The sequence below is a fragment of the Notothenia rossii genome (genome assembly GCF_949606895.1).
Source record: "Notothenia rossii genome assembly, chromosome: 6".
Classification (NCBI taxonomy): Eukaryota; Metazoa; Chordata; class Actinopteri; order Perciformes; family Nototheniidae; genus Notothenia; species Notothenia rossii.
In genome coordinates, this window is record NC_136909.1 from 73,880,279 (window position 1) to 73,905,114 (window position 24,836).

The following is a 24,836-nucleotide window of genomic DNA, read 5'->3' on the forward strand; positions in this document are numbered from 1 at the left end:
GATAGTTAACTTTAGTCTAGTTATCTCAGTGGGTCTCAAACGTTTTGGTCCCCATTTATGAGAATAAATGAAAAACAGTTATACTATATGACAGTAAAACAAGAATACAGTTTAAAAGGTGAGTGATTTGTAAAATATCCATAAAGAAAAAGAAAAATCTGTTTAAAGTTCTGTTTCATATGGGTGTTGAGAGATGTATCCTTAAATTCATGTTGCTCTCAAAGTGCACCAGGTTGATGGATTTAACTTCAATATTTAAAAAAAAATCGCACTTTACCTCTGCCATTTTATATGCCGTGAGCTGATTATCGAGCCTTCATTGTAAGAGTCGCGGGTACACTGTGTGCGTATTCCACTAGCGCCCGGTACATTAATGGGAAACCCTAGTTTGTACATGTTCACTGTACACATGAACGTTTCTTTTTTCGGTTCACCCAAAAAATAATCTCACTCCAAGCTGAACTCAAATGTTGGCAGCCCTGCTGATGGTGTGCTGCTTAGCCTAGCTTAGCATAAAGACTTGAAATGGCATTTCTCTATCCACATTTAACAACATCAAATGACCTGCACCCACACATTGTATCTCAATGCTGGCCCTGTACTCGAAACAACATGTTTTTGTAAGTGAATTCACATAAAAAGGGTATGGCAACCAGTGTCTTCATGGTGTCTCAGCTGTAAGGTCAGTCATTAACTGTAGCACAACAAGTATTGGTACCACTTTACAATAAGACTACCCTTTATAAAGGATTCATAAAGGGTTTATAATTAGGTTATGAATTAGGTTGTAAACACTTTATTAATAATTAAGAACCATTTATAAACCAGTTCTAACATAGTTTTCATACGTCAACACAGGCTCACTATTTGGCAAGATGACTAAGCCTTATATTGGCTACTTACGGCCCCTACACACGGCGGCGTGCGTTATCACTTGCTGGCGGGGGGGGGGGGCTGAAACTCGACCAACAACCAATCACATCAATCTCCCGCCCCAGACACACAAGCACGCGGTTTGATTGGCTAGAGCTTGTACTGGCATATGATTCGATTGGCTGACTCCTCCATCGAGGCGTCAAAAGTAGAACATTGCTCTACTTTTGCAGCGAGCACCGCGAGAGAAGCTACGCTTTGCTCCCACAATGCAGTTCGGTGAATTGTGACGTCACCCCATTCAAAGTGAATGGGCAGAAGCGTTGAAGCGGCAACGCACGCCGCCATGTGTAGGGGCCGTTAGCGAGAATCAACTCAGTGAAGAACAGATACCAAGGATGCTGGCTGATGAAGAAGACGATATAAGGCTTAGCCATCTTGCCAAATAGTGAGCCCACATTTATATGTACTGCTTTCTTATATTGGCTACCTAGCTTACTACATTTTCTTCATCATCCAGCATCCTTGGTATCTGTTGTTCACTGAGTTGATTCCCCCCATCCATCTTGATGTTTCTTGGCATCTCTTATGACCATTTATTTATGAGTTACTAACATTTATAACTGCCAAAAGGGAGCTTTATTGTAAAGTATGAAACAAATCACCATTTATTAATGAGTTACTACCATTTCTAATAAGAATTAACAGTACATATAAATGTGGGCTCACTATTTGGCAAGCAACAGGTCACAGTTGCCATGTCTTTTATAAAAGCTTATTAATGATTTATAAAGTGTTCACAACCTAATTAATAAATGAATTACAAACTATTCGTAACCCCTTTATAATGGTAGTCTTATTGTAAAGTGGTACCAAAGTATTTGTAAGAAAAATAGTTAAGAGTTTAAACAAACCATTTTAATCAACTTAGTGTCTGGCTCAATTTGAAAGAATGGAGTTAGAAACCTTCATGATGCTATTCAGGTTTATCTTGTGGTCATTCTGAACAGAAACCTGCCGATTGAAACCGTTCTCCTCTGGGTTGGTTGGGAAATCGATGGGGAGTGAGGGGTTGAAGGCAGTGCAATCATTTCTTCTGGTGATTCAGTGATCAGAGTCTCTTCCCGTCACTAGAATCTGGGGAATTGACCGAGGATTCATTCAAAGAATTGTGACTAAATTAATAATTTACTGAACTTCGAATGGCCTACTTCTGTGTATCCGTGGCGTAGTCACCGTGTCTATTCTGGTAGCGGTACTGAAAATGAAGCATTTACTGTAAACTAACGCGTCCTCCTTCCTTATTCCTCATTTACAGGAGAGGAAGTTTTACCGCGTGTTAAGTGTAAGTGTGTATACGTGCATCTGTGTCAACTCTTTGGGCTGGTTTGCTCTTGACGCGTCCTTCACACCTCCTTGGCAGCTTAGAAAGAGAGTAAAAGATCATTTTGTTGAATGATGGTCAAATCCAAGGGATGTTGGTGTGTGTAAAAAGCATCAGCTCTGCGTTGTCCCCCGTCCAACATGTCTCTTTATGCCAGATGTCTGTTCAGAGGTCATCTCACCAACACACAATTAATCACATGCTAACTGGACCTCATTAGCATATATCTAATTGAACAGCTAGCAGAGGCATTATCAATGCAGTGGATTTAAATATTAGATGCTTGATTAACGCTGGATATAGGGTGAATAGGCATTAAGGAGGCAGAGAAGAAGTAACAGTAATATTCAGACCGCACTGGTGCTGCTAAATTATGCATACATTTCAAATGAAAAACAACATTATGGTAATTTATTCCCCGTTTGTTATTGGAAATGTTTTAAATATCATCACCAATGTTCGAGCTCAGTGCAGCACAAGCCTGTGTATTTGTGTGTGAGCTCTTATTTATGAAATGATACAATGTCAATGACGGTAAAATGATCTACTAGTTTACATTTGGCAGTTAATTTGTTTCACAATTCATCCAAGCTCAGTGACAAATGTGATGTTTCTATTTGTGTGTACGTGTGTGAGAGTACGTGGACCGCAGCAGGCTTTATCAGAGGAGTCTATCAGGACTGACACTAATCTGTGTGTGTGTGTGAGTGTGTGTAGATTCTGGCAGGGCATTAAGTCCAATCACTGCTGCCAACACAGCTATAAGATCTGTGCTGTGATGAAATGCATGCCCTTCTCTCTCCCCTGGCTCCTACCTCTCAACAGGGGCATCCGTCCAATTTACTGGCACATTTATGGCATTTTGTAGTTTTAGGTCATACTTCTCATGAAAAATGTTTCTTTGAAAATGGACACTTGAGGCCCATGAGGCAACAGCAATCAAAACAAGAAATTACATTTGTAAGCGTTTTGCTGTACGTTGCCAAATGAACGCTGAACACCCGCCGCCTGTGGATGTAAAATATGATTATTGTCTTAATAAGGGGAAAGACAACTGTGTCAATTCAGTGTCTATGAAAGTGAAATCATTACTTTGTTCACTATATACCAAAATGTTCGGACTAAAACTGTGATATTCGCACACAAATAACAGATTAACAGTCTTTCCTTTAGTAATGGGGCTCACTCAAAATGTGAAATATAATTGCAATATCTCTTTAACCAACATTTGTAAGACCCTTAATCCAGTGTTTCTCATGGTGATGAAACCCCTTAGGCCGGGTACTGCAGGGAGTAGGTGAGATTTGTTTTAAATGTCAATCAAGCATAATACCTAAAATAATCATAGGCTACTATAAACAGTCCAAAAACCAGCTTGTAAGTTTGATATACCACATGTTGTTCAACATTGCTACTTAAAATGCAATCTTACATTTGTTCAGTTGTATTTCGAGTTGATCAGGGGGTACAAGCCAAACTAAATACATATCTCAAAGGAGTTACTTTATTGAAAACAAGTTTGATAAAGACATAGTTATCCGTTGGAATGTGTTCTTTAGATATCTTTCAAAACAGCCAATCCTCGAGGAATGCACCCCTTTAGATATAGACTGTAGCTGTAGTACAGTAATGTGAGGATTTATTGATACACAGCCAAGTTTTTCTGCCTGGTTGCACATCAGAGGTGGAGGATGGGCTCTCTAAGCCATTCCTCAGGTCTGATCCGACAGCAGGGACACAAAGGGTCTCTTGGTGAGCTGAATACCAGCAGAGCCAGCTGAGCAGAACGTGGAGGAGACCGGACTTTGATTTATCTGGAGCAGGAGCAGAGGGGGGAGATGGAGGGCTGAACTGTGTTTCCTTAGAATAAATGGACCTTAGAGGGGATAATAGGAGATGCAGTTATATTTGGATTGGGTTGTCTCTCTGTGGACCTCCTGTGGTCAGGACTGGCAGGTGTTAATGATGTTAACGTCTTAATGATGGTTCACTTGGGCTTGGCACTGAAATGAGCCTCGACTTTAAAATGACAATCGTATACCAATATTCATATAAGTGGAAAAGTGGATTCCAGTCACATGATTTGAGTCACACATTTGAACACTTTTGACCAAAAAAATAGTGACTTCGACTTAAGCCTTTCAACTTGAAAGTATTTGATACCTTCCCATAAAGCCTAAGGTTAAATAGTAGGCCTATGTTATTTTGAAAGTGTGCCAAATAAATGTAATATATCCCTTTATTCACATGTATCAACTATTCAACCCAAGTGGGTGGACATTTAATTCCCTAAATTGACTTTGTTTTGACATTTTAAATTGTGAAGATAAACGTTAACACTGAGGGCCAGTTAGAAATGATAATACCAAAGATAATTTATGCATTACTAGGATGCAACTTGAGCGCAGACAAACTCGGGTGTGTTAAGCTAGCAGCATTCAATATCAATAAAAGGGAACAACCAGTCCTAGAGCTCACTTCACACCACCCTCACTCTTGGTTTAACAGTTTCTTATAACTATGCAGTCAGAGGTGCGTCCGTTTATCAAAAGCTCTCGCGCCCCTAACGGCTCCAACTGACCCCTGGAGCTGCTGCCATGGCAACAGGTCAGTGTCAAATTAGAGCCTCAGGAGGTCTGTGATTGGTTGTAGTGCTGCTGGATTTGTAGCTATTAATATTGCTGTAGTGAACTCTTTGACTGGCAGCAAGCCTGGAGGACACACACACACACACACGCTTTTTTAATCCTAACAATATTCGCTCTTTCAGAAGAGTGAACTGAATGTTTCTCGGAATGGAGAAAGTGTAATCCTGATGGGCTATCCAGCTCATCTCTCGCCCCATTAGTGCATCCCCTCAGTTCATCAAAGATCCTCAGGCTTGAAACACAATGCCAATTAAAAGTGGAGAGGAGGTTTTACTGCAGTTGTTATTCTTCGGATGTACATTAATGACCTCTGTGGTGCAGCCGCAGTCTGTGTTGTGGCCACGGTGATGGATGTTGTTTCATTGTTTCATCGACAAAAAAACATTTGCGCCGCCACTGCAGCACTGAAAATATACTGCCTGATTTATTTCGTTTATTCCTCTTGTTTACTTCACATCATATCTCGGGAAAGGACACAACAATGCCCGCTTTGTGATTTAATGCAAACATTTGTGAGTGAAAACCAGCAGGAGCTGTAATGATGTGATGATGCCCTCAGGCATGGTAACTCTGTCCCTCTAAACTCTCAAATGTACTGTCACTCAGTCTCCCATACACACTCACACACAATGTGACTCTGTGTGCCCTCTGCCCATCAAAGTGACCACTATTCTGCAGCCATAGCTCACCAAGTCCCAGTGAGGTCCCATAATGGCTGATGATGAGGATAGAATTACCAAAAGGATAGAATGACTAAACTTGCTTTGCATTCAAGGCACAAAATCCACTTTCCTTTTTACATAGTCAATAGTCTATAGTCAAAACCAATGGCGTCAGGAGGGAGAATTCAAAGTGTGCGGACAAAAGAGAGTTGAATGAGTGTTGACTGGAAGTAAACAGGTTGTCCTTCTGTCCGTTGAGCTCCCAGGAACACAGTATCACGGTCGGTCTTGAGGACATTTCTTCACATTTTAAATAAGCGTCCCCATGTTCAAAGGTCAAGGTCACTTTCTAAACAGGTTTTGAGCCTGTATTCAAAAATGCTTTCATCATATTCACTACTTACTGTATGAAAAAGTTTGACAAATGTATAAAAGGATGAAATGATTGAAGGATGATATTTAGAATCCAAAAGGTCACTGTGAAAACATAATTGTCAGGGTTGAGCGAAGCAGGCAGGACCCAAATGCAGATTTCACAGAAAAAACACCTTTATTCCAAGGTCAAAATGGGAACAAAACAGAACTCTTCCCTGTGAACACATTCAAGATACACAAGGAACTCACAAAGACTAACAGAAAACACAGAACCTAAATGCACACAGGACTAATCAAACAAACAAGAGACAGATGAGGAGGGAGGAGAAAACACAGGGGCACCAGGTGAACACAATCGGGTAATCAGGTAGGAAAAACAGACAGAAAGCAACAGGCAAGACAGGAGGTGAACACTTTTCAAAATAAAACGGGAAACCAAAGACAGAAAAAGACAAGACAAAACACAACACAGACAGATCGTGACAATAATGGTTTGCTAAAACACTTTTCAACGCCATAACTCAGGAGCAGGGGAGATTGTGGCTATATTTCACATTTGGTTGTAAACTGAATTAGAGACATTGCCCTTGTGTTCCCACCTGGAGACTATTGATTGTATGGATCTCCCCCGCTGTAGGGCTGAAGATTTGTGTGAAGTGGACATGTTTTCAATATGTAGCCTCTTTGCAGCAACTGCCTTATTTGAAGTATTGTCCACTGTCTACTAATTGGAAAACCAAATGAACACATTCAAGGATTTGACCTGTTCATTATCTCAAAGAACTTACACACCAATAACCATACAAGAGAACGAGCAATGCAAAGATAAGCAAAAACACAAGGCTTTGTTTATCCAAGGTTTTCTCCTTTTATCCTTACAGCCATCGTAGCATCATAACATGATTAATAAAACAACAACTTTTCACCTGCGCCTTAAGAGCTCTGTACCCAACCATCCTTGCATTAGCTTGGTAAATTGTGCACTGCAGTGTTAAATATATATTATTTATTTCATCTGTGAGATTTGCCTATTGTGTTTCTCAACAAACAACCATGCTGTGAGTTTTAACTGGCACAGAAATCAGCATTTTAAGACAGACATTTTAGTCTAGAGCGAAGTCTCCTATTTTGAATGATTTATTTTCCACCACATTGTGATATTTAGTTAACCTTCCTACCTTATAAACTCAATTAGATGAGCGACAGCATCGAGGTTGATGGAGAAATGTGTTACAAATATAAGACAAACACAAACCTCCAGAAATTGTTACGGTAGTTTTGTAGTCATATTCAGTATCTTAGTCTGTAAGGATACATGGTATCAGTGTCAAGGAAAGTTTATTTCTATAGCACCTTTCAGCACGCGACAATTCAAAGTGCTTTACAAAAATAAAATAGAAGACATTTAAAAATAAATCCAGCAGAAACACATTATATAATGGCATTTTACAACAGGCATTTAAAAAGTAAAGATAATAAAATAAACACAACATGTATACAATACATGTTTAAATGGCATACTGCAGTGCGAATATGAGCAGCTCAATCAAAAGCAGCGGCAAAAATATATGTTTTCCGTCTCGATTTGAAAATAGTAAGAGTTTCTGCGGACGTGCATGTTTCGGGCAGTTTGTTCCAGATTGTCGAGGCATAATAGCTAAACGCTGCTTTTCCATGTTTTGTTCTTACTCTGCAGAGCAGACCCGTCCCAGAAGACCTGAGACACCTTGATGGTTCATAATTATGCAGGAGATCGTTATATACTTTGGTCCTAAACCATTTAGTGATTTAAAAACTAGCAATAATACTTTAAAATCAATTCTTTGGTCGACTGGAAGCCAGTGTAAAGATTTCAGAACCGGACTGATGTGATCCACTCTTTTAATGTTAGTGAGGACACGAGCAGCAGCGTTCTGAATCAGCTGCAGCTTTCTGATGGATTTTTTTGTCAGCCCTGTGAATACACTATTGCAGTAGTCAAGTCTACTGAAGATAAAAGCATGGACAAGCTTTTCTAAATCCTGTTGTGACATTAGTTTTTTAATCCTAGATAATGTTCCTCAGGTGATAGTATGCAGACTTAATAACTGTTGTAATGTGACTGTTGAAATTCAGGTCCCATTCCATCACTACACCTGTGTCAGGGACTTTTTATTACTTACGCCAAGCTTGCTGTGTTTTGTCGGGATCATGGTAAAATGTCTTGCAAAATTATCGTGAAACTTGTTTGGAGGTTGTTGCATAAGTTAAGGAAAAACACACTACGTTTTAGAGCCAATCCTCAGTACAGGGTGTATATATATAAGCGCTTCGAGATTTGTCTTGGCAGATGAGAAGCGCTATATAAATTAAATGTATTATTATTTATTATATGCAATATTTCGTTCTTATGGAAACAGCCTTGGCTCAGGTCTGCGCTCTATGAGTTTCCTTCTTGCAATTCAGTTTGATGGAGAATTCTATTTAATGAGAACTGAGGTGCTTTCTTGTTGGTCTTTATTAAAACATGAGCCCCCCCCCCTCCTTGGCACTAAGCATGGACTGGCAGCTGTTGCACAAGAAGCTCATATGACCACTGGCTGTGTGTGTTTGTGAGATCATATGAGCATAATCACCTCTCCATCTTGATTAATAAATAATGATCAGAGACAGTGCAGCCATGAACTGAGGTGGCAGCTCTGGCTGTGCTGGCTAAGTCGACCCGTGTGGCAATTTTAAGTCCAAAGCCTTTCGAAGCCACCCCCCCCCCTCCCACCTTCAACACTGGTTACCGATTACTGCCATTTCACTGACCTCCCATCTGTCTGCTTGCTTTTTAGTTTCTTAATCCTGTCATTTTCATACTGTGAAGCTTAGGTTTGCCTGGCAAAGTGGCTGCATACACACACACACACACACACACACACACACACACACACACACACACACACACACACACACACACACACACACACACACACACACACACACACACACACACACACACACACACACACACACACACACACACACACACACACACACACACACACACACACACACAGAGACACACAGCCTACTGGTGCGAAGGAGCTAAAGCTTAATTGCTGTCAGTGGCAGTACAGATGGCTGCATTAACTGAAGTTAAAACAACCCTTATATAAAATCTCTTATGTAACTTCCAAGGACAGCCCCACACTGCCACTGCTTTAATGACTCTATCTGTCTAAATATATCCAAGAACAACAGCAAACCAATCACTATCTCATTTGTGGAAATCTTAGACCTGCACCTACATGTCTTTGGTTGAAAAAGTGAATTCCGTGGTGATTTAATACACGCTATTCTGAGACAAACTCCTGCTCTCCTGCAGAAAGTCACAAGAGACAAATGTGACTTTTGTGGTTTGAGAATAGCTCAAAGTTTCTTACAGGTAACTGCAAGTCAGCACAAGTAAAAGTTAATCGGCCTGATGTAATTAAAATACCCTTCTTTTGTTTGCAGACATTCCCTGCATCCATTGTTGTCTTTTATTTAGCACCTTTTGCACTGCCCTTACCCACAATGCATGGTATCCTTTTTCTCAGTACAAACTGAATCACTTTGTTAATTTCCAAAAATGAAGCCTCCCAGGAACCCCATTTACAAAAAACAATGACACAGGCAGCTACATCAATTTCATTGTGAATCTTTCTGATTATTAATGATTCATCGTTTGAAATTATATACCAGGTAAAAGCTTAAAATCAGTACTTTCCTTTGTTTTTCGAAGCGTGGTATCGGGAGTGGTTGTGGGGGGGGGGGTGTGGCTGTCAATGGTGAAGTTGAAATTCTGGATGGCTCTGGTACGGGATGGGGGGCCGATGATGATGTCTGATTTGGCACTGTTCAGTTGGAGATAGTTTGTTTGCATCCATGCTTTTATTTCTGAGAGACAGTTGGTGAGAGTGGAGTGTGTTGTGGGGGTGATGGTTTTTGTTGAGATATAAAGTTGGATGTCATCGGTGTAGCAGTGAAATGGTTGTGGCGACGAATTATTTTGCCAAGGGGGAGCATGTAGAGGATGAAGAGGAGGGGGCCAAGCACCGAACCCTGGGGGACGCCTTGGGACAGAGGAGCAGTGGAGGAGGTGCAGTTGTTGATGTTGATAAACTGATGTCTGTCGGTGAGGTAGGATTTCAGCCAGGAGAGTGCAGTGTCGGTGATGTTGAGTGATGATTCGAGGAGGGACAGGAGGATGGTGTGGTTGATGGTGTCGAATGCTGCGGTGAGGTCGAGGAGGATGAGGATGTTCAGGTTGCCTGAATCAGAGGAGAGGAGGAGGTCGTTTGTGACATCACAATCACATAACAGACATGAGGGGCAACATCCATGATCACAACATGTAACACACGCCATATTCAACACAGACTAGTGTGTGCAGGTGTAGTTCTCAGTGAACCATTGTATGTGGTCTTCTTTTAAATGTGTTCTTCACTATCTCATAGCTAACCTATGTTTGTTCTCTGTGTCCTCTGCAGGACAGCGTGGGCGAGGTGTCGCAGTTCAGACCATCATGCCCTTTGCTCTAGCAGCAGCACCGGAAGTGTGTGTGTGAGCGACCCTGGCTGGCTCTGCTGGGATGAACATGCCACTGCACCAAATCTCTGTCATCCCCCGTGATGTCACCTCATCGCGGGTGTCCGGTAGTGGGAAGGCTAAGGACAAGGACAAGCAGGTATGTGAAGAGTTCAATAGGCCATGCAACTGAGGATGGTGGAAGCTATAAAGTGTTTTCATCCTACAGAGATATTCTGCAATAGCAAGGGCGGGTTCTGGCCCTAAGTCTGAAAAATGACTTGCAGATCAATCTTATGTCAGACAAATTTGATATATTTTCTACATATGCCTCACCAAGTCTAGTAGAGAAGAAAGATTTGATTTGTCTAATGAAGTAAAAGGAGAGCCTGGGTAGTTTCAGAAAGTGGCCAAACAAGTGTCTGAGTGTTGTTCATCTGGAGCAAAAGAGGAAGTAGGGTGACATTGTTATTAAGAGATAAAGTCTGCAGAAGGAGGAGTTGGGGGAGAAAGCTCAACAAAACATCGAACCACACAGAAGACCACTGTTTGTTTCCTCTTTCCTATTGACGGGGCACTTTCTTTCTTTCACCATGAGGAGTGGTAAATGTTGATCACACTGTTATTGTTGAACTACAAAGGTTTGATATTGAAATCATTTTGACCCAAACCATTATCTTATCCTGTTTGTTCTTTAACTAACTAAACCTCAACCATTACGTTGTCACATCAAAAAGCTGACTTTTTTTGGCGGCCATTTGTTGCTGATATTCACTCAAACTCTCATAGTTTCCTCGGATGATGAACTGCTTATTAACACTCAGTCTATTCCCCCCTGTGTTGTTCTGGAGGGAATAGACTGAGGATGCATTTTGTTGTTTAATTTATTTTGAGGACTTGTTGAAAAGTTCTCCATTATCTGTAAGTGTGCATGGCTGCCAGGAATAATGAAAATACACTATTCATGAGAGTGTGTGAATATATTTAATAAAGTCATCCCTCTGGAAAAAAGTGATTGGCTACCATTTTAAAAAACAAATGAAAACGAATTCCCTCAGTCTTTACTCCAGCAAACAAAACCTAAATGTGGTCTTGTGTCAGTTTTTGTGTTATCATTGTTTACATGTGGCAGAGTTAATGTTGTCATATCAGCGCCACATTAAGTTATGCTCTACTTACTGTCACTCACACACCCACCGGAATTTTTTTTTCTGCCAAATGCCTTTTTAAAAACATTATTATCATGTCTGTTCCTTTTTATTCATTGCCTTCAAACTTGGTTTGACAGTGTAAAATGGCTTTTTTCTTTGTCCATGTCCTAGAATACTAAGACATGATGAATGCAGAAATGTTAAGACAAATGTCAACTAGATGTAGACTAAAGCTAATTTAATTCGAAATGACAAGCGTTAAAGGGGAGGGGAAAGTTACACCAGCTGTCCTCCAGTCATTCACCACAGAACAATCAGGAAGTTCATTTTCTCATGCCAGCGGTGTCAATCCTAACACCGCAATATAAATTCTGCTTTACAACGTTTCTCTCACAAATAAATTATTCCTGTGCTGCCTGTGGGTTTAGCAGGGGTTTTGCATCTAATGAGGATCGTCAGAGTTTGTTATGCTTTTCTATTGTCAAAGCCGCCTGAAGGGCATCTGGCTTAGCAGTTTATTAGTGGACCAAATATAGGATTTGGTACCTTGTTCGTGGGGTTTTTAAAATCGTTTCTACCTCAGATTTACAAAAGGAAAGCGTAAAATCACCACATGAGAGAATTTTTATTCATCGTATTGGCTGCTTTGAAAGGTATTCTATTTTTGTTACTCAGGAAAGCTCCCACATAACATTTGTTGGAAATATGGGCCTGATGTAATCTTTCTGGCATGTGCCTTGGAGAGGATTTAAGCTAAATGTAAAGCGTTCATCTGCACCTATCACAGATTTCTAAATTGAGGACTTTTGACCTTGAATTCTGGATTTTCTCAGAGTCCAAATACGACTCTCTTTCTCTGAAACCCCCTCGCATCGGGATGTCATTATGAGTTGCCAGTAATACCAAAGAAAGTCAGGTGTACAACCAAATGCAGCTCATCAATCTTTACTTTCTTTCCCTGGCTCTTCCTTTGTACTACAGGAGCATCAAACGGCACAGTAAAGTGCTCTCAGAGTGCAGTTGCTTTTTTTGAGCTGTGGAACAAAGCGAGGTGCTAAGACAATATGTCCGCCCTTTCTACTTGGCCTCATCGGTGCACAATAGATCCGGGGCGCTGAGTGCAGCAGCACAGGTGTTCTTAAGAGGCTTCTTCATGCTGCATATGGAGCTGTTTCCACCTGCTGTGCTGTCGAAGTCATAGTACACACTGTAAACCTCCCAGGACATTATGTGTTTTTACTTTACACACACACACACGCACACGCACATGCACACGCACACGCACACGCACACGCACACGCACACACCACTCTGAAGTCTCAATTGTTGCCTAATCTCAAGCTGAGACCATGACTTGTCATTGCAGAAGTGAAAGTAAACCCAGGCTCCCTTGTTTCATTTGCTGCCATTGGTTTCATTTCATGCAAATTCCTGTGTTAAATATGAGCTAAAAAAGCTTTTGGTATAATGCATGGTTAACAGGATTAAAGGGGTTTAAACTGTGAGAGCAGTCGTAGCAAGGTTACCTTCTGCTGGGAAATAAGAGAGAAACTGTAAGCTGTATAATGTCGGGGGGAATTTTAAATCTCCGTGCCGCCATGTTTGCTAACTGTGTAAAGATCCAAGCCTGCATCTCTGTGTTCAGCATCGCTCTCCCCCGTCTGTCTCCTGCTGGCGTAGCCTCCTTTTTCTCCCCCAGAGGAATAAGTGGATAAACAGCAGCGAGTCCCGTCCTCCCTGTGGAACCATCGGCAGAGTCGATAAAGGAGAAACCGAGTTTAGGAGAAGAGTGTTTTTCTTTGAATACTGATTAACTCGAGAGTCCTGGAGGTGTGTGAGTGCGTGCCCAGATTTGAGTCACAGAGCACCAGTCCATCTGGCCCTCTGAGACAACACAACTGGTCTTTTAGCGCCGCAAGAAAAAAAGCAGAACTTTCCTCTACTTAGAATTCAGAGTTAGTCATCTGCTGCTGTAGAGAGCAACACATCTTTAACTGTTGCTGGCCCTCGCTGGCCTCCCTCCTCCAGATTCACTCAAGTCCATTTGTCTTCCCTGAAATCCTCTTTAGGTGTGCTTGTGGGCACTTTCTGTGCTCACTGTGGGTCCTCCATTTTGGTAAATAGACTAAGGTTTAAGAAATATTTTTTAAAACTTTTTCAAAAGACTGGGAGAGTGTTTTTATTTTGGAGAAAATGTAAGTTTCCTGACAGTTCTCAGCCATGGCAAATAACACGGTCAGATTGATTTGAGTCTGGGGTTTCTGATAAGACGAGAAGTGAATGGATTAGGCATGACTTGACAATGAACTAATCTCTGTCACAGGTTGACAGGTTGGGAAGGACGAAATGCTGTGATATATCTTGGAAATTCATACTGAGCTGCTATCTTTTTGTTTACTTTTGAAATAAAGTCATTTACACAAGCAGGGTGTGAGTTCTGTACATCCAGCAGAGCTGAGAAATACAGCCGAGCCTCAGTGGATGCAGCTGTACCTTTTTAACTTTCCACGTTAACACATGGATTCACACCAACATGCATGACCTAGCTCGCACTGGTATTATAATTAGCAGTATATTTCTGAACACTGTCATACTTGTTCCCTGCCCTTTCGATGTCACAAGTACTTTTCATGAGAGAACAGAGAGCGCTTGAAGCTTTGTCCTTCAATAAGCTTGTGTCAGAGTCCAAGGACAGCGAAGACTCCCCGTCTGTCCTCTGATGTTTGGCGGTTTAATAACAGTGTCCGCCGCAGAGCTCCGGGGCACTGATCCTGGTCTCCACAAAGCCCAACTCCATCAAACATTGACCACCACAGCAAAGACTTTCAACACAAGCCCCAGGCTAGACAGGGACTGTTTAATGTGTCTGTCTTTGCTGATTTAACTAAGCTTTAGCGACATAACTTGTTCACTTGAAACTGTGACACTTCTCTTTGGCTGCAGTAGAAGCATTTTGGCTGATATGGAGGATAGCAGTGTATCCTGTTTACAGCCAGCATGTAAATTGCTTTGGATTAAAGCCTTAGATAAATGAAATGGAATGTGTAATCTTTAAAAAACATTATTCAAAAACATATTTTTAAACGTTATAAGATTATTTGAAAAATATGTTTTGCAAGCACTGAAACCTCTTCCAAACATTTTGTTGATCTAAACTGTCCAAATGCCCCTCCAGACACTGTGCCCAGGGGCAGCAAATGGAAATGCCATGATAATTACCCAGAAAGCCTTTGGTCGTGGTAAACTAGGCATTCACATAAGGAATAAACTGCATGTGGTGTGGTCACTCGTTATCGGAGGCAGAGGATGCAATTTTGCAGAAGACTCAAACACAAAATACTCAGTTATTGATATTGTTGTTTGCAAACAAAATACACAAATTCTCCAGTGTCTATCCAATTAATATTCAGGTTAAACACATTCAATATGTCCACACAATCCATGCAAATATTGTGTGCACATATTTTTCACAGGAAAACACAACATGTTCCTCCTGGTGTTGATGTTCTGAGGCCAAACAGGTTCCCCCAGCCTGTCTACAAAGCAAAAGCTGGTGAGGGAAGATAAGACTTGGCAGAATGGGATTCTCTCTATTCTGGTAGTCACTTTCATAAAGGTATGAACGTTGTGTCAGCAAAATAACCTACTTTCCATACTTTATACTCTTAAAACATCCAGTCATAAGCTGCTGATATACATTTAATGCAAGTCATAACTGAGTTAAAAGTGCAGAAAGTTAGAGAAATCGTTTTTTCTGTGTACTGGTAGTAGGGCAGTATGGCTGTAAATGACTTGATTTGATGTATTTCATTATAATTGAAGATTTTGTTTTGATTCAAAGTCAAATCTTCACATTGATAATTTTGTTAGAGAGAGTCCTAAAGTGATAACAGAAAGAAGCAGCCCATTTGAGAAACTCAAAGAACTCAACGTTTGAAACATTTTCTTAAAAATAGCTTAAATTAAATAATTTAATTTCAGTGTGTCAATACCCATGGTGTATTTTCTGTCGATCATTTACCTGCTGCTTTTATTTTGTCTATCTCTTGACTCTCTCTATCTGAGCCTCTCTTTGTGGAAACACACATGCGAGGACAGGCAGGTACACATTAACACACCTAAATGCCGGCCACTGGTGTTGTTATAGTCAGTCAGTCCTGGAGGAGCCAGCTGCTCTGAGCCACTAGACGCTGAAGTGTTAAAAATCATAATTAAATAAGGAAGAGTAGACAAGACGGCCAGGCCTTAGAGGGCCTTCACTGTTGTAAGGAAGGACTTTGCCTCACCTTGTTCAATTTATTATCCCCTGTGATCGCTCCAAGGGTTATTTACTTTCTTTTGGAAGCCTTGACACTTGCTATATTAAGTTTTAGACATCGATTATAATTGACCCTTAGCAGCAGAAAATAGACATTCAGAGGCATAGCAGGACATAAGAATAGTCCCTTTAGCTGCTCTGTTTTTTAATAGTTTTTTAGATGGATGTTGGAGAGGAATAAGAGTTTGCTTTGTCCGTGGTGTGAGCTTTCAGCTCCTAGTTTCAGAAGAGCAGCTATTAGCAGAGGAAGAGACATTCAGTGAAGACAGTGTCTTGTAATTAACCCCATCACCCTCTGCCCACACACACATATATTTAGCACTTACACTCACAGATCAAAATGAACGCTTTTGCTGTGAAATAAGGGGACTTGGAAAGCCGCTCTCACAGGTAAAACATAATTTCAAACGATAATCTCACAATTTGCATATTATGTTGGCCCTATTACCTTATCCGACAGATGTATAGCTATTAACCTACTAACCTACAGATATTAGTTCAGCCTGTCACACACGACAGGAACTGAAAGTGCACCTTAAAGGTGACCTATCATGCAAAATGCACTTTTGTACGTCTTTTATACATGAATATGTGTCCCCGGTGTTCCAGGGAACTCACCAAGTGTCAGAAAACACAACCCTCTCTATTTTCCTCCATACCCAAATCTCTTAAAAAGGGGCTGCAACGGATCTGATACAGACTGATCCAGATTTGAACACTTCTGTGACGTCACAAAAGTGGCGCTACGGCTATTGGGCCAACTCCACCAATCAGGAGGAGACAGCCACGGACATTGCCGTTCCAAAGCGCTGGAGACGCTGTAGTACATATGCCAGGCCTGTAGATGGTGCTGTCCTCACAGAATCAGCCCATGCAAAGACAGTGTTAAATTGAGCGAAATGAGGAATGGCTAAAATGCATGATCTGTTTGGTATTTGGAAAAATAAAAAGATAAATATGCCTTATATAGGTATGGTCCTACACTATATTATTCAAACATAGCATGATAGCTGTGCTCTCAGCTGTGAAAGCCACCAATTTCTCCAGAATGAATTTAAAGAAACCTATTTCATTTTTATACACGGCTACCAAGGTACATTTCTACAATTATAGATGTCAGTGAAGAGCCAGCAGATAACCGGAGATGGATGGAGATGAACACAAAAAAAAACACTGTTGTAATTGTTAGGGAATAATTCTCCTAATAATTCTGTCTTTACTATCTAACCTTTTTGCCCTTTGACATTTATGACCAACCCTGACTGTTATCTCCCTTAAGGAGATGGGCTGTTCCCAGTTTATGACCGGTCAACTCTCGGCCACAAGTGGTTTATGGTTTACAGTGGAACACTTCCTTCTTTGTGTTTCTGGACACCAAGGTGTGTAACCTTCGAGGCCATTAAGGGTCTGACAAATGATTCAGTGCGCCCAGATGTTTAGGCTATCTCAAATATGTTGATTACTCTCTGTAAACTAGTTAAAAGGTCTATCGAGAGAGAGGCTCTTCAGAATTGATGTGGCAACCCTCCCGTGCAGTCAGAACCTCTGGCTGCTGTGACTTGTGATGTGAATTCTCCGGCCGATACTCGTAATAAACCATCAGTGTTTGACATCAAAGCTCCAACTCTCCTCGTGTCTCTCTGAGTCCTGACTCTCCATTGCTACAGAAGTTTCCCTTACAGTAATTAATGAAGTTATTTCCAGAAGGGAGAAATTAAATCACCACACGAAAGGCTGCATGTGCCGTCCTGCTGCCTCAGTCTCTCAATTCAGAGTGCTTCTGTCGCACTTCTGTTTACAGGAAGGTGTCTCTGCGGGGTGACTGAGGACACCGTTTAATTGCCCCTGACATGACTCCTGTGACTCACATGGCCCCAAACCTTCAGCCACTAGCATCCTCTTATTCATCTTCCTGAGAAGACACTGCAGATGTTTCCTTGCCGCAGCCTGTCGTCTGGGTCTGTGGAGTCTGACGCACAATGGCTGCCTGATTTATGCTATTCATATGCAGCTGTACACTCAGCTGTATAATGAGTCTATAATAGGACTCATAGCTCTGTCATACACCATTGTCGTGGCCAGTATGTGGCGAGAACACAGGCACATAATAAGCCTCTTGTGCTTTAAGTGAAAGATGGGAAGTCGCATGCTTTCCAGTCAAATATGATAATGAGATTCACAATTGTCAGAGGACAGAGACTGCATCTTGTTTTTTTCCTATCCCTGTCTCTCTGGCTGTTTTTGTCCAACTTCTCCTCCTCTGCATCCTCCCACCTCCTCTTATTTTTCATCCTCCTCCATCGTCCTCTCGTGGCGTTATCCAGTGGAAGATTAGCACTGTTAATCTCTCCACCTATGGATTCTCTGGTGTGACCACACTGTGAACTCCTTGTTGCTGTCTGGCTGTCTGCGGAAGCCGATGCCTAATGGCTGCAGATGTTTACTTAATTGCAGACTTTAACTTGTCCCTATAAAATGCTATGGCAGCTTATTCTGTAATCCTGCTACCATGACTTATGAACCGCATAGTGGGCTCATCACCCCTAGCCATCTGTTCTAGTGTATTCTAATGTTGTGAAAATACCTTTTCTGTGTATGAGGACAATCCTTTTAGGCATGCAGTTTGCCTCTAGATATCTCAACTTCGGTCTATTAATCCTAGTGACTTTGTTGACCTTTCATCTATGGCCATTATCAGGTAGGACTTTGTCCATAATTAAGTCATGCCCATAGTTCTTCTCTGGTCATATTCTGTAATAGATTAATAGACTAGTAAGAGTTACACCCTTTCTATTGGTTATGATGGCAAAATGCACACAATAGATCCTATATAAATAAACTTGCCTTGCCTTTAGTTTTGGGAAACAGTAACATCTTTGACTGACGGGCAAGAAACAGGTGGTACAATTATAACATCCTACAATGCTTGATATATTTCTTTAGCGCACAGCAAGATTGACTTAAAATGCAACAGCAAGAAGGGCAGGTCAAAGTTAAAGCACATAGTTGGTCGATTGAAGGCAATTCTTTTCAATTTGGCTAACCTGACTTATTTCTGATGATGTCTCCTGATAAGAACAATTAGTGTGATGAGTATGATGATATTATTGGCTATAGGGAGAATGGGCCAATCTATTCAAATGAGATTCAAGCTGTAAAAAGCTGTTTCTGTCCTATATCCTTGTTTGTGTAGGACCAGGGCTGCAGTCGGATAATCCAAAAATCATCTCCTAAATTCTAACCATATCGTCTATTCCTTGACCTCTGAGTGAAACGTCATGGGGTTAAGGGATAGTGGATAGGAGAATTCTAAAGGACTTAGGAGAAGAGACTGCGGTACTTTAGAGAATCCGACTGCACTTTCACTATCCGACGTGTTTATGATGCGCCAGCGGACGTCATAAATGTGCGTCTGCTGCTGTGGGGAAACTATGGAAACAGTTTTCTATACAGCAGACTACAACATGGAACGAGGGACTACTGTAAACTCATCTAGAGACTCTGCACCATGCTCTGATGCTGTTGTTTTATGCTTTATGAACTTGGACAACAGAGAAACATATTCGTCATGACAAAAGTTTGAATTGAAATGAAAAAGGAAAGTGAAACTTATGCTCGTCACCCTCTCCCTCCGGTCCACATTAATACAAATGATCCCGATTGTATGGACTATGAAAATATCTTAAAATCAATACAAATGTATTTATTATAAACGTTAATCCTTAACACCTATCACTGTGTATATTACCATTCAAACATCTTTTAAAAGTTGAACAAACCCCACACAGTTCAGTAAAGACTGTGAAATGTTGACTTTATTTGATCATTTCAGTAAAAACTAACGTTCATATTTCTCTTTTTGATTATAATACTGATGAACGTTCAAAACAAAGCACTTTGGCAACTTACCACATACGTTTTAAAATGCTTAATAAGCACCTTAACTTTCATGATATAATTTCTCGGTCATAATCGGTTGTTTCCGTGAACGGCTGACTGTTGTGTGATGGCAAATGCTGCGGCTGCAAGGCATTGTGGGGCAGCATTTTCTCCTCTCCTTTCGGTGAGGGAGGTCCAGTGGTTCCTAAGCTAAAGGAGGTTATAAAGGAAGTTTGAAACCTCCTTTCCTATCATAGAGAATTCGAACGGCACTTATCATGGCTGCCACTGAGAGACTTCCGGGTCATTTCACTCGGTTAGGAAGGTTTGTCAAGGTTCCTAAGCTAAATGGACTATTCGACTGCAGCCCAGGACTTGATTCACAGTGCACCGCTGTACTGTGCGACCAAAATAACATGGTGAAATAAACAGTCATTACTTTCAAATGTAGGTTGCAAGGATTTTTTTTTTCAGAATGGAACAAAGCACGACTGATTTACTGTGGTTGTTGCCAAAGAATAGAGACTATAATTAGCATGCCCTAAATCATTCTGAGCAACATAAATAACACCTCACTTGGACATATTTGATTTAAAGATGTCTGTTAAATGTAGCCAGTGGAAATCTCCTCTTGTTAGTAATTAATCACACTTGAGCGTTTCTCTGTAGGCTGCCGCATACTGTCATACTGTAAGTAGACATTATTCAGGGATTGTTTCAGTAGCTCAGGTTTTCAAAAGTAAAGCTGCAGCTTACATCTGTGTGAGCTTTTTTACGATTAAAAATGAAAGCAGTCCACAGCCACTTGTAATATTTAAACAACCAATATGAAAAGGTACCTAAGAACAGAGAAACAAAGACAGCATTAAGCTTTCACAGGTCACTGGGATAAAACACTGCTCTATTTCTTCCTTTGGCAAACATCACAGGAAGAAAAACAATAAAAGAAAGAAGTACATATTCATATTAGTACAACTATGACATTTTAAATGATTATGTGTTTAAGGAAATTGAATCCTCAATAAGTGGAGAATATTTTTCCCTCGTTTTAACTGTGCCGTGTGCCGCTGTGTGATGTAAAAAGTGATACCAAATAAGACCATGGTATTGGCAGATATAATAACATGATCTGGATTAGCAGTGGGAACTATAATCGCCTGCATGCACATTATGTGTAAAGAAATACATCATTTACAACTTTAATCTGTTGAGAAAAATGCCCATTCCCATTGATGTCAGTCAGGGATATTTGTTGCCCCTGCTGCGGTGATCTCAATCTGTATGTATTTGAAACTAAATGTCAGTAGAAATGAATCAGTTTTGTTTCCAAATGAAAGGTGAACCCACTGTACACTACATACATTTAACCAATGGACAAACCTCCTATGTGTTCCCTACTATACTTTACAGCAGAAAGAGAATCTGTTCTTGTTATCTTGAAAAGAAAGAAGAAAGACAGCGTTCACAAAGAGCTCCTGAAGGCAGAGTAGAACACCAGATGTTTGTCTGCAGCTTGAAGCCTGAAGCAACTCTCAACAAACATTCCTCTTCTGAGGCTTGTTTGGAAAGAAAAGATATCTCTTTACTCTTTAGAGCTGTACTCTTAGACATTATACACAAAAAGAGCACATCGTTAAGAGGTTTTTATGCAAATGACTTGCTACTGCAGGTACAGTTTGAGACAAATCGTCTTGACCCTGGGAAGTGAATTTTGCCATTATTGCACCCACTGGACCAATTGAAGACAAAAGCGTAAGTGATAAAGATAATGGGTAGCTAGAGTCATGATGCCATATGTCACGGGTCATAAGCCACTATTCAACCCATGAAATTGTGTTCACAGTGCTTATCTTATCCCTCCTTAGCCTGTGGATGGTGCAGCTGCATGAAGGGCACTAGTACCTGGTCTCCTCTGTAGCGTTCAGAGACATTTACTGTACCTCCGTCTACCAAGGACTGAGTCCAGGTGGAGCGCTGAACAAGCACTGATAGAGGGCCCAGGTGAGAGAATAAAAAGATAAGGTGAACGAGAGCACAATTACGCCGAGTTGTAAACAACTCGAAGGAAGTGGGAGCGAGACAGGAGCATGTTGTTGCCGTAGAAACAGAGCAAGGACCTATAAGAGTAGTATTGGCAAGACTGAAGCAGCGGAGGCAGATTGTGGAGAAGTAGTCTGCCGTTCACTCCAACATGCCTCAGCATTCTGTCAGAGCTGTCAAACTGTTTATGTGCCAGGAGCGCTGTGCTTTCCCACTTTGCTCCATCAATGACTTCTCAGGGAGTGGTGTCCCCGAAGACCGGTGGCATCCACCATCTAAACAGTCTCATAATTACAAGACTTTTAGCAAGGTCAACCTCATGCAGAGAAATGTGTTCTCTGTGTAAGAGCCGAAGCTTTGGGTACTTGCTGTTGGTGCTTAATCATTTTTTGATTGATGTGTTTATTTGAACCCATGGCACTTTCCAAACATGCCTTAGAAGGCTGGTGGTTACTTTATTAAACGCTACCTTAGGTCACTCGCCATGGGTGGAAGTAATCGTGCTCTGTCTTTTGAATGCTTGCCTGCACAAAGACCATTTTTCCTTCTCTTGCAGGGCTGTTGCTCCTCTCAGGCTTTCTCCTAGATTATGGTTGTGCTATATAAGTGAACAATAAAATGCTCAGGCCACTGAAACAAGAGGAGCATGGGGGACAAGCAGGCAGAGAGAATGAGTCATCACCATGCAAAAACAACCTCCAAGGACTTTAGAGCTGCTCCCTAAACCCCCGCTCTTTTTGTCTCTCTCTTTCCACAAGGACAACATACTGTACCGCTTCTCTGAATCTAGTTTAAGGCTAAATAACTCAATTTAATGAATTGCTTCTTTTTGGCAGACACACTGAGAAGCAAACACGCTTCTTATACTAACAGAAATATTTGAGTATTCTTTGCACACACTTGCAGATGCGCCCATTGTTCATTTCAGCCTTGTCCCCCAAACAAGTGGAGGCCAGGGTCGCAGATGCTCAGCTTTTTGGAGAATCAGAAGTGTTTCAATGTGTTTATGTGAGAGGACACATTCATCTATTGGTTCTGACGCTGCTGTCACATCATGAAATTTTTAAAGCAGCGTATGTTGAGCAATATCTTTAAAGCATGCAGTCAATCGTAACAACTCATAGTGTTGGCAAACTGCCGCCTGCTAAGTGCACATGCACATTCAAGACTTGTCTGGGTGTCGCTTTTTTATTTAATTTTTAGAAATGGTTTGTACGTGTGATCTGCTGGAGTAGACAGTCACCCTCAGTGGTTGATGCTGAATAGAGTCTGCTGTGTTTAAGGTAGCAAACCCTCTCCAGGAAGTGTGCAGATCTGGGCAAGGGAATGGATTTTTCTCTTGGGTTGGCAACAAACCTGCATGCTCACTGTGGTAACTGTGTGCAATTCACACAAACATACAAGGAGACGAAAGAAATGATTGAAAGCTGAAACTGCTACGCTGTGAAGGACAAAGATAAGTGATGATACTGAACTGACAGAGGACAATGGTGCATTAGTGGCTGGTGGAAGAGGATCTGAGGTGTTACTCCTGTTGTCCACTCTGAGGACTCCGACTGGTTACGATACACATATAGACCTCTGTCCCTCTCCCAGGCAGAGTGTGTGTTATCGCTCTTTTCCTGAGGACATTTGATATCTTAATTATTAGCCGGTTGATGTCTTTGCTCCCTGCAATCTCTCACAAATTCTACATAGATGACTACTGTACATCTCTTAAATGTGTAATACAAGCATGCTTATCTAAATGGAATAAATATATAATCACCAATTAGTTATCTTTACTGATTAATGAGTTTGTTTTTAGCTAAGAGCAGAGCAGCCCCCAGTCAGTTTAGGTACCGTTACAAGTAATTACTGTGTGTGTTTATTGGAAGCAACTTCATACTTCAACACTGTTGACTCCGGGCCCAGAAAAAAAGGCATGCTGTTTACAAGGTTCTCTACATTTTTAAGGAAAGGTTGTTGACATTTTTGTAAGGCCCTGAGTGTGTTTGAAAGAGGGAGGGATGGAACAAGCGGTGCAGAATTGCTGTAAAAAGCCAAAAGATGTCATCAGGAAAATATCACCATCTGCTCCCCCTCTGAGAGCTGATTTCAGTCCCATTTCATGTGGAAACACCGCTCTTTACGATGATGTTTGTTTAAAGATGTCAGCACACAGACAGAGAGATGACCAGACAAATGTTGACATAGTGGAGTGAGATTTGGGTGGTGATTGGAACGAGGTCTAAGTAGATTGAGAGATGGATGAAAATGAAATGTAGATGTAGGAGGATTGGGAATAGCCGGATATGTTTGTTGGCAGTAGTGGGAGATCGATAAAGTTGTAGCACGACTAAGCTTTGAAATGAGACATATTGTGATATTCAAAAGGGTTCATGTGAGGTATGCTTACTATTTAATACATGTACCCTTTTGTAGGGTTTGACTAGACTCGGACTATTCAATTGACTGGCACCCCAGCAACTTAGCGTCAAACACAAAGTAAAGTTTGCAGTGTGGACCAGCTGGGAGGGATGCTGCATGCTTATCACTTCAAAGGAGCGACTGTAAAATGCAGTCTGCATTCTTTCAGTATCTCTCTCCTTCTCACCTGAGGTGAAGTGGATCATTTTTGGAGAATGTGAAGCCTAATAGTTACGGTTTGATATGCTGTGCAGTTTTCTTTCACAGACACAACTTATATCTCCCGGGGAGTCGGCTCATTTAGTGCCGCATGTAAGCCTCGGCTCTACGCTCACCTCTCCTTCATGTGAGCAGCAGTGGTCATGCAGTACAGAATCTTTGAAGTGTGACGTTGCTGAAACAATCCTTTAGGGGTACAGAGGGGGGTTTGAGAGGATTAAAACAAAAGAAAATTGGGTTTGAATCTGGCTTTGTTTTGTTTCAGGCCGTTATTTTCATCTTATAGTGTCGGGGAAATGATCTGAAATCAAGTCCCAGCTGCTTTCTGCAGCCTCACCGCCT

The 24,836-nt window shown here is 41.2% G+C and overlaps 1 protein-coding gene across 4 annotated transcripts in view; it reads left to right on the top strand.

The window, feature by feature from the left end:
- Positions 1–24,836, top strand: part of LOC307043491 (E3 ubiquitin-protein ligase MARCHF8-like) — an 82,974-nt gene that overhangs the window by 16,076 nt on the left and 42,062 nt on the right. For all 4 annotated transcript variants that reach the window (XM_079687971.1, XM_079687974.1, XM_079687973.1 and 1 more), the window contains exon 2: positions 10,442–10,638. In XM_079687971.1, coding sequence (XP_079544097.1) covers positions 10,543–10,638 — 96 coding nt within the window. In that variant the 5' untranslated portion in view covers positions 10,442–10,542. The remainder of the gene's footprint in view (positions 1–10,441; positions 10,639–24,836) is intronic.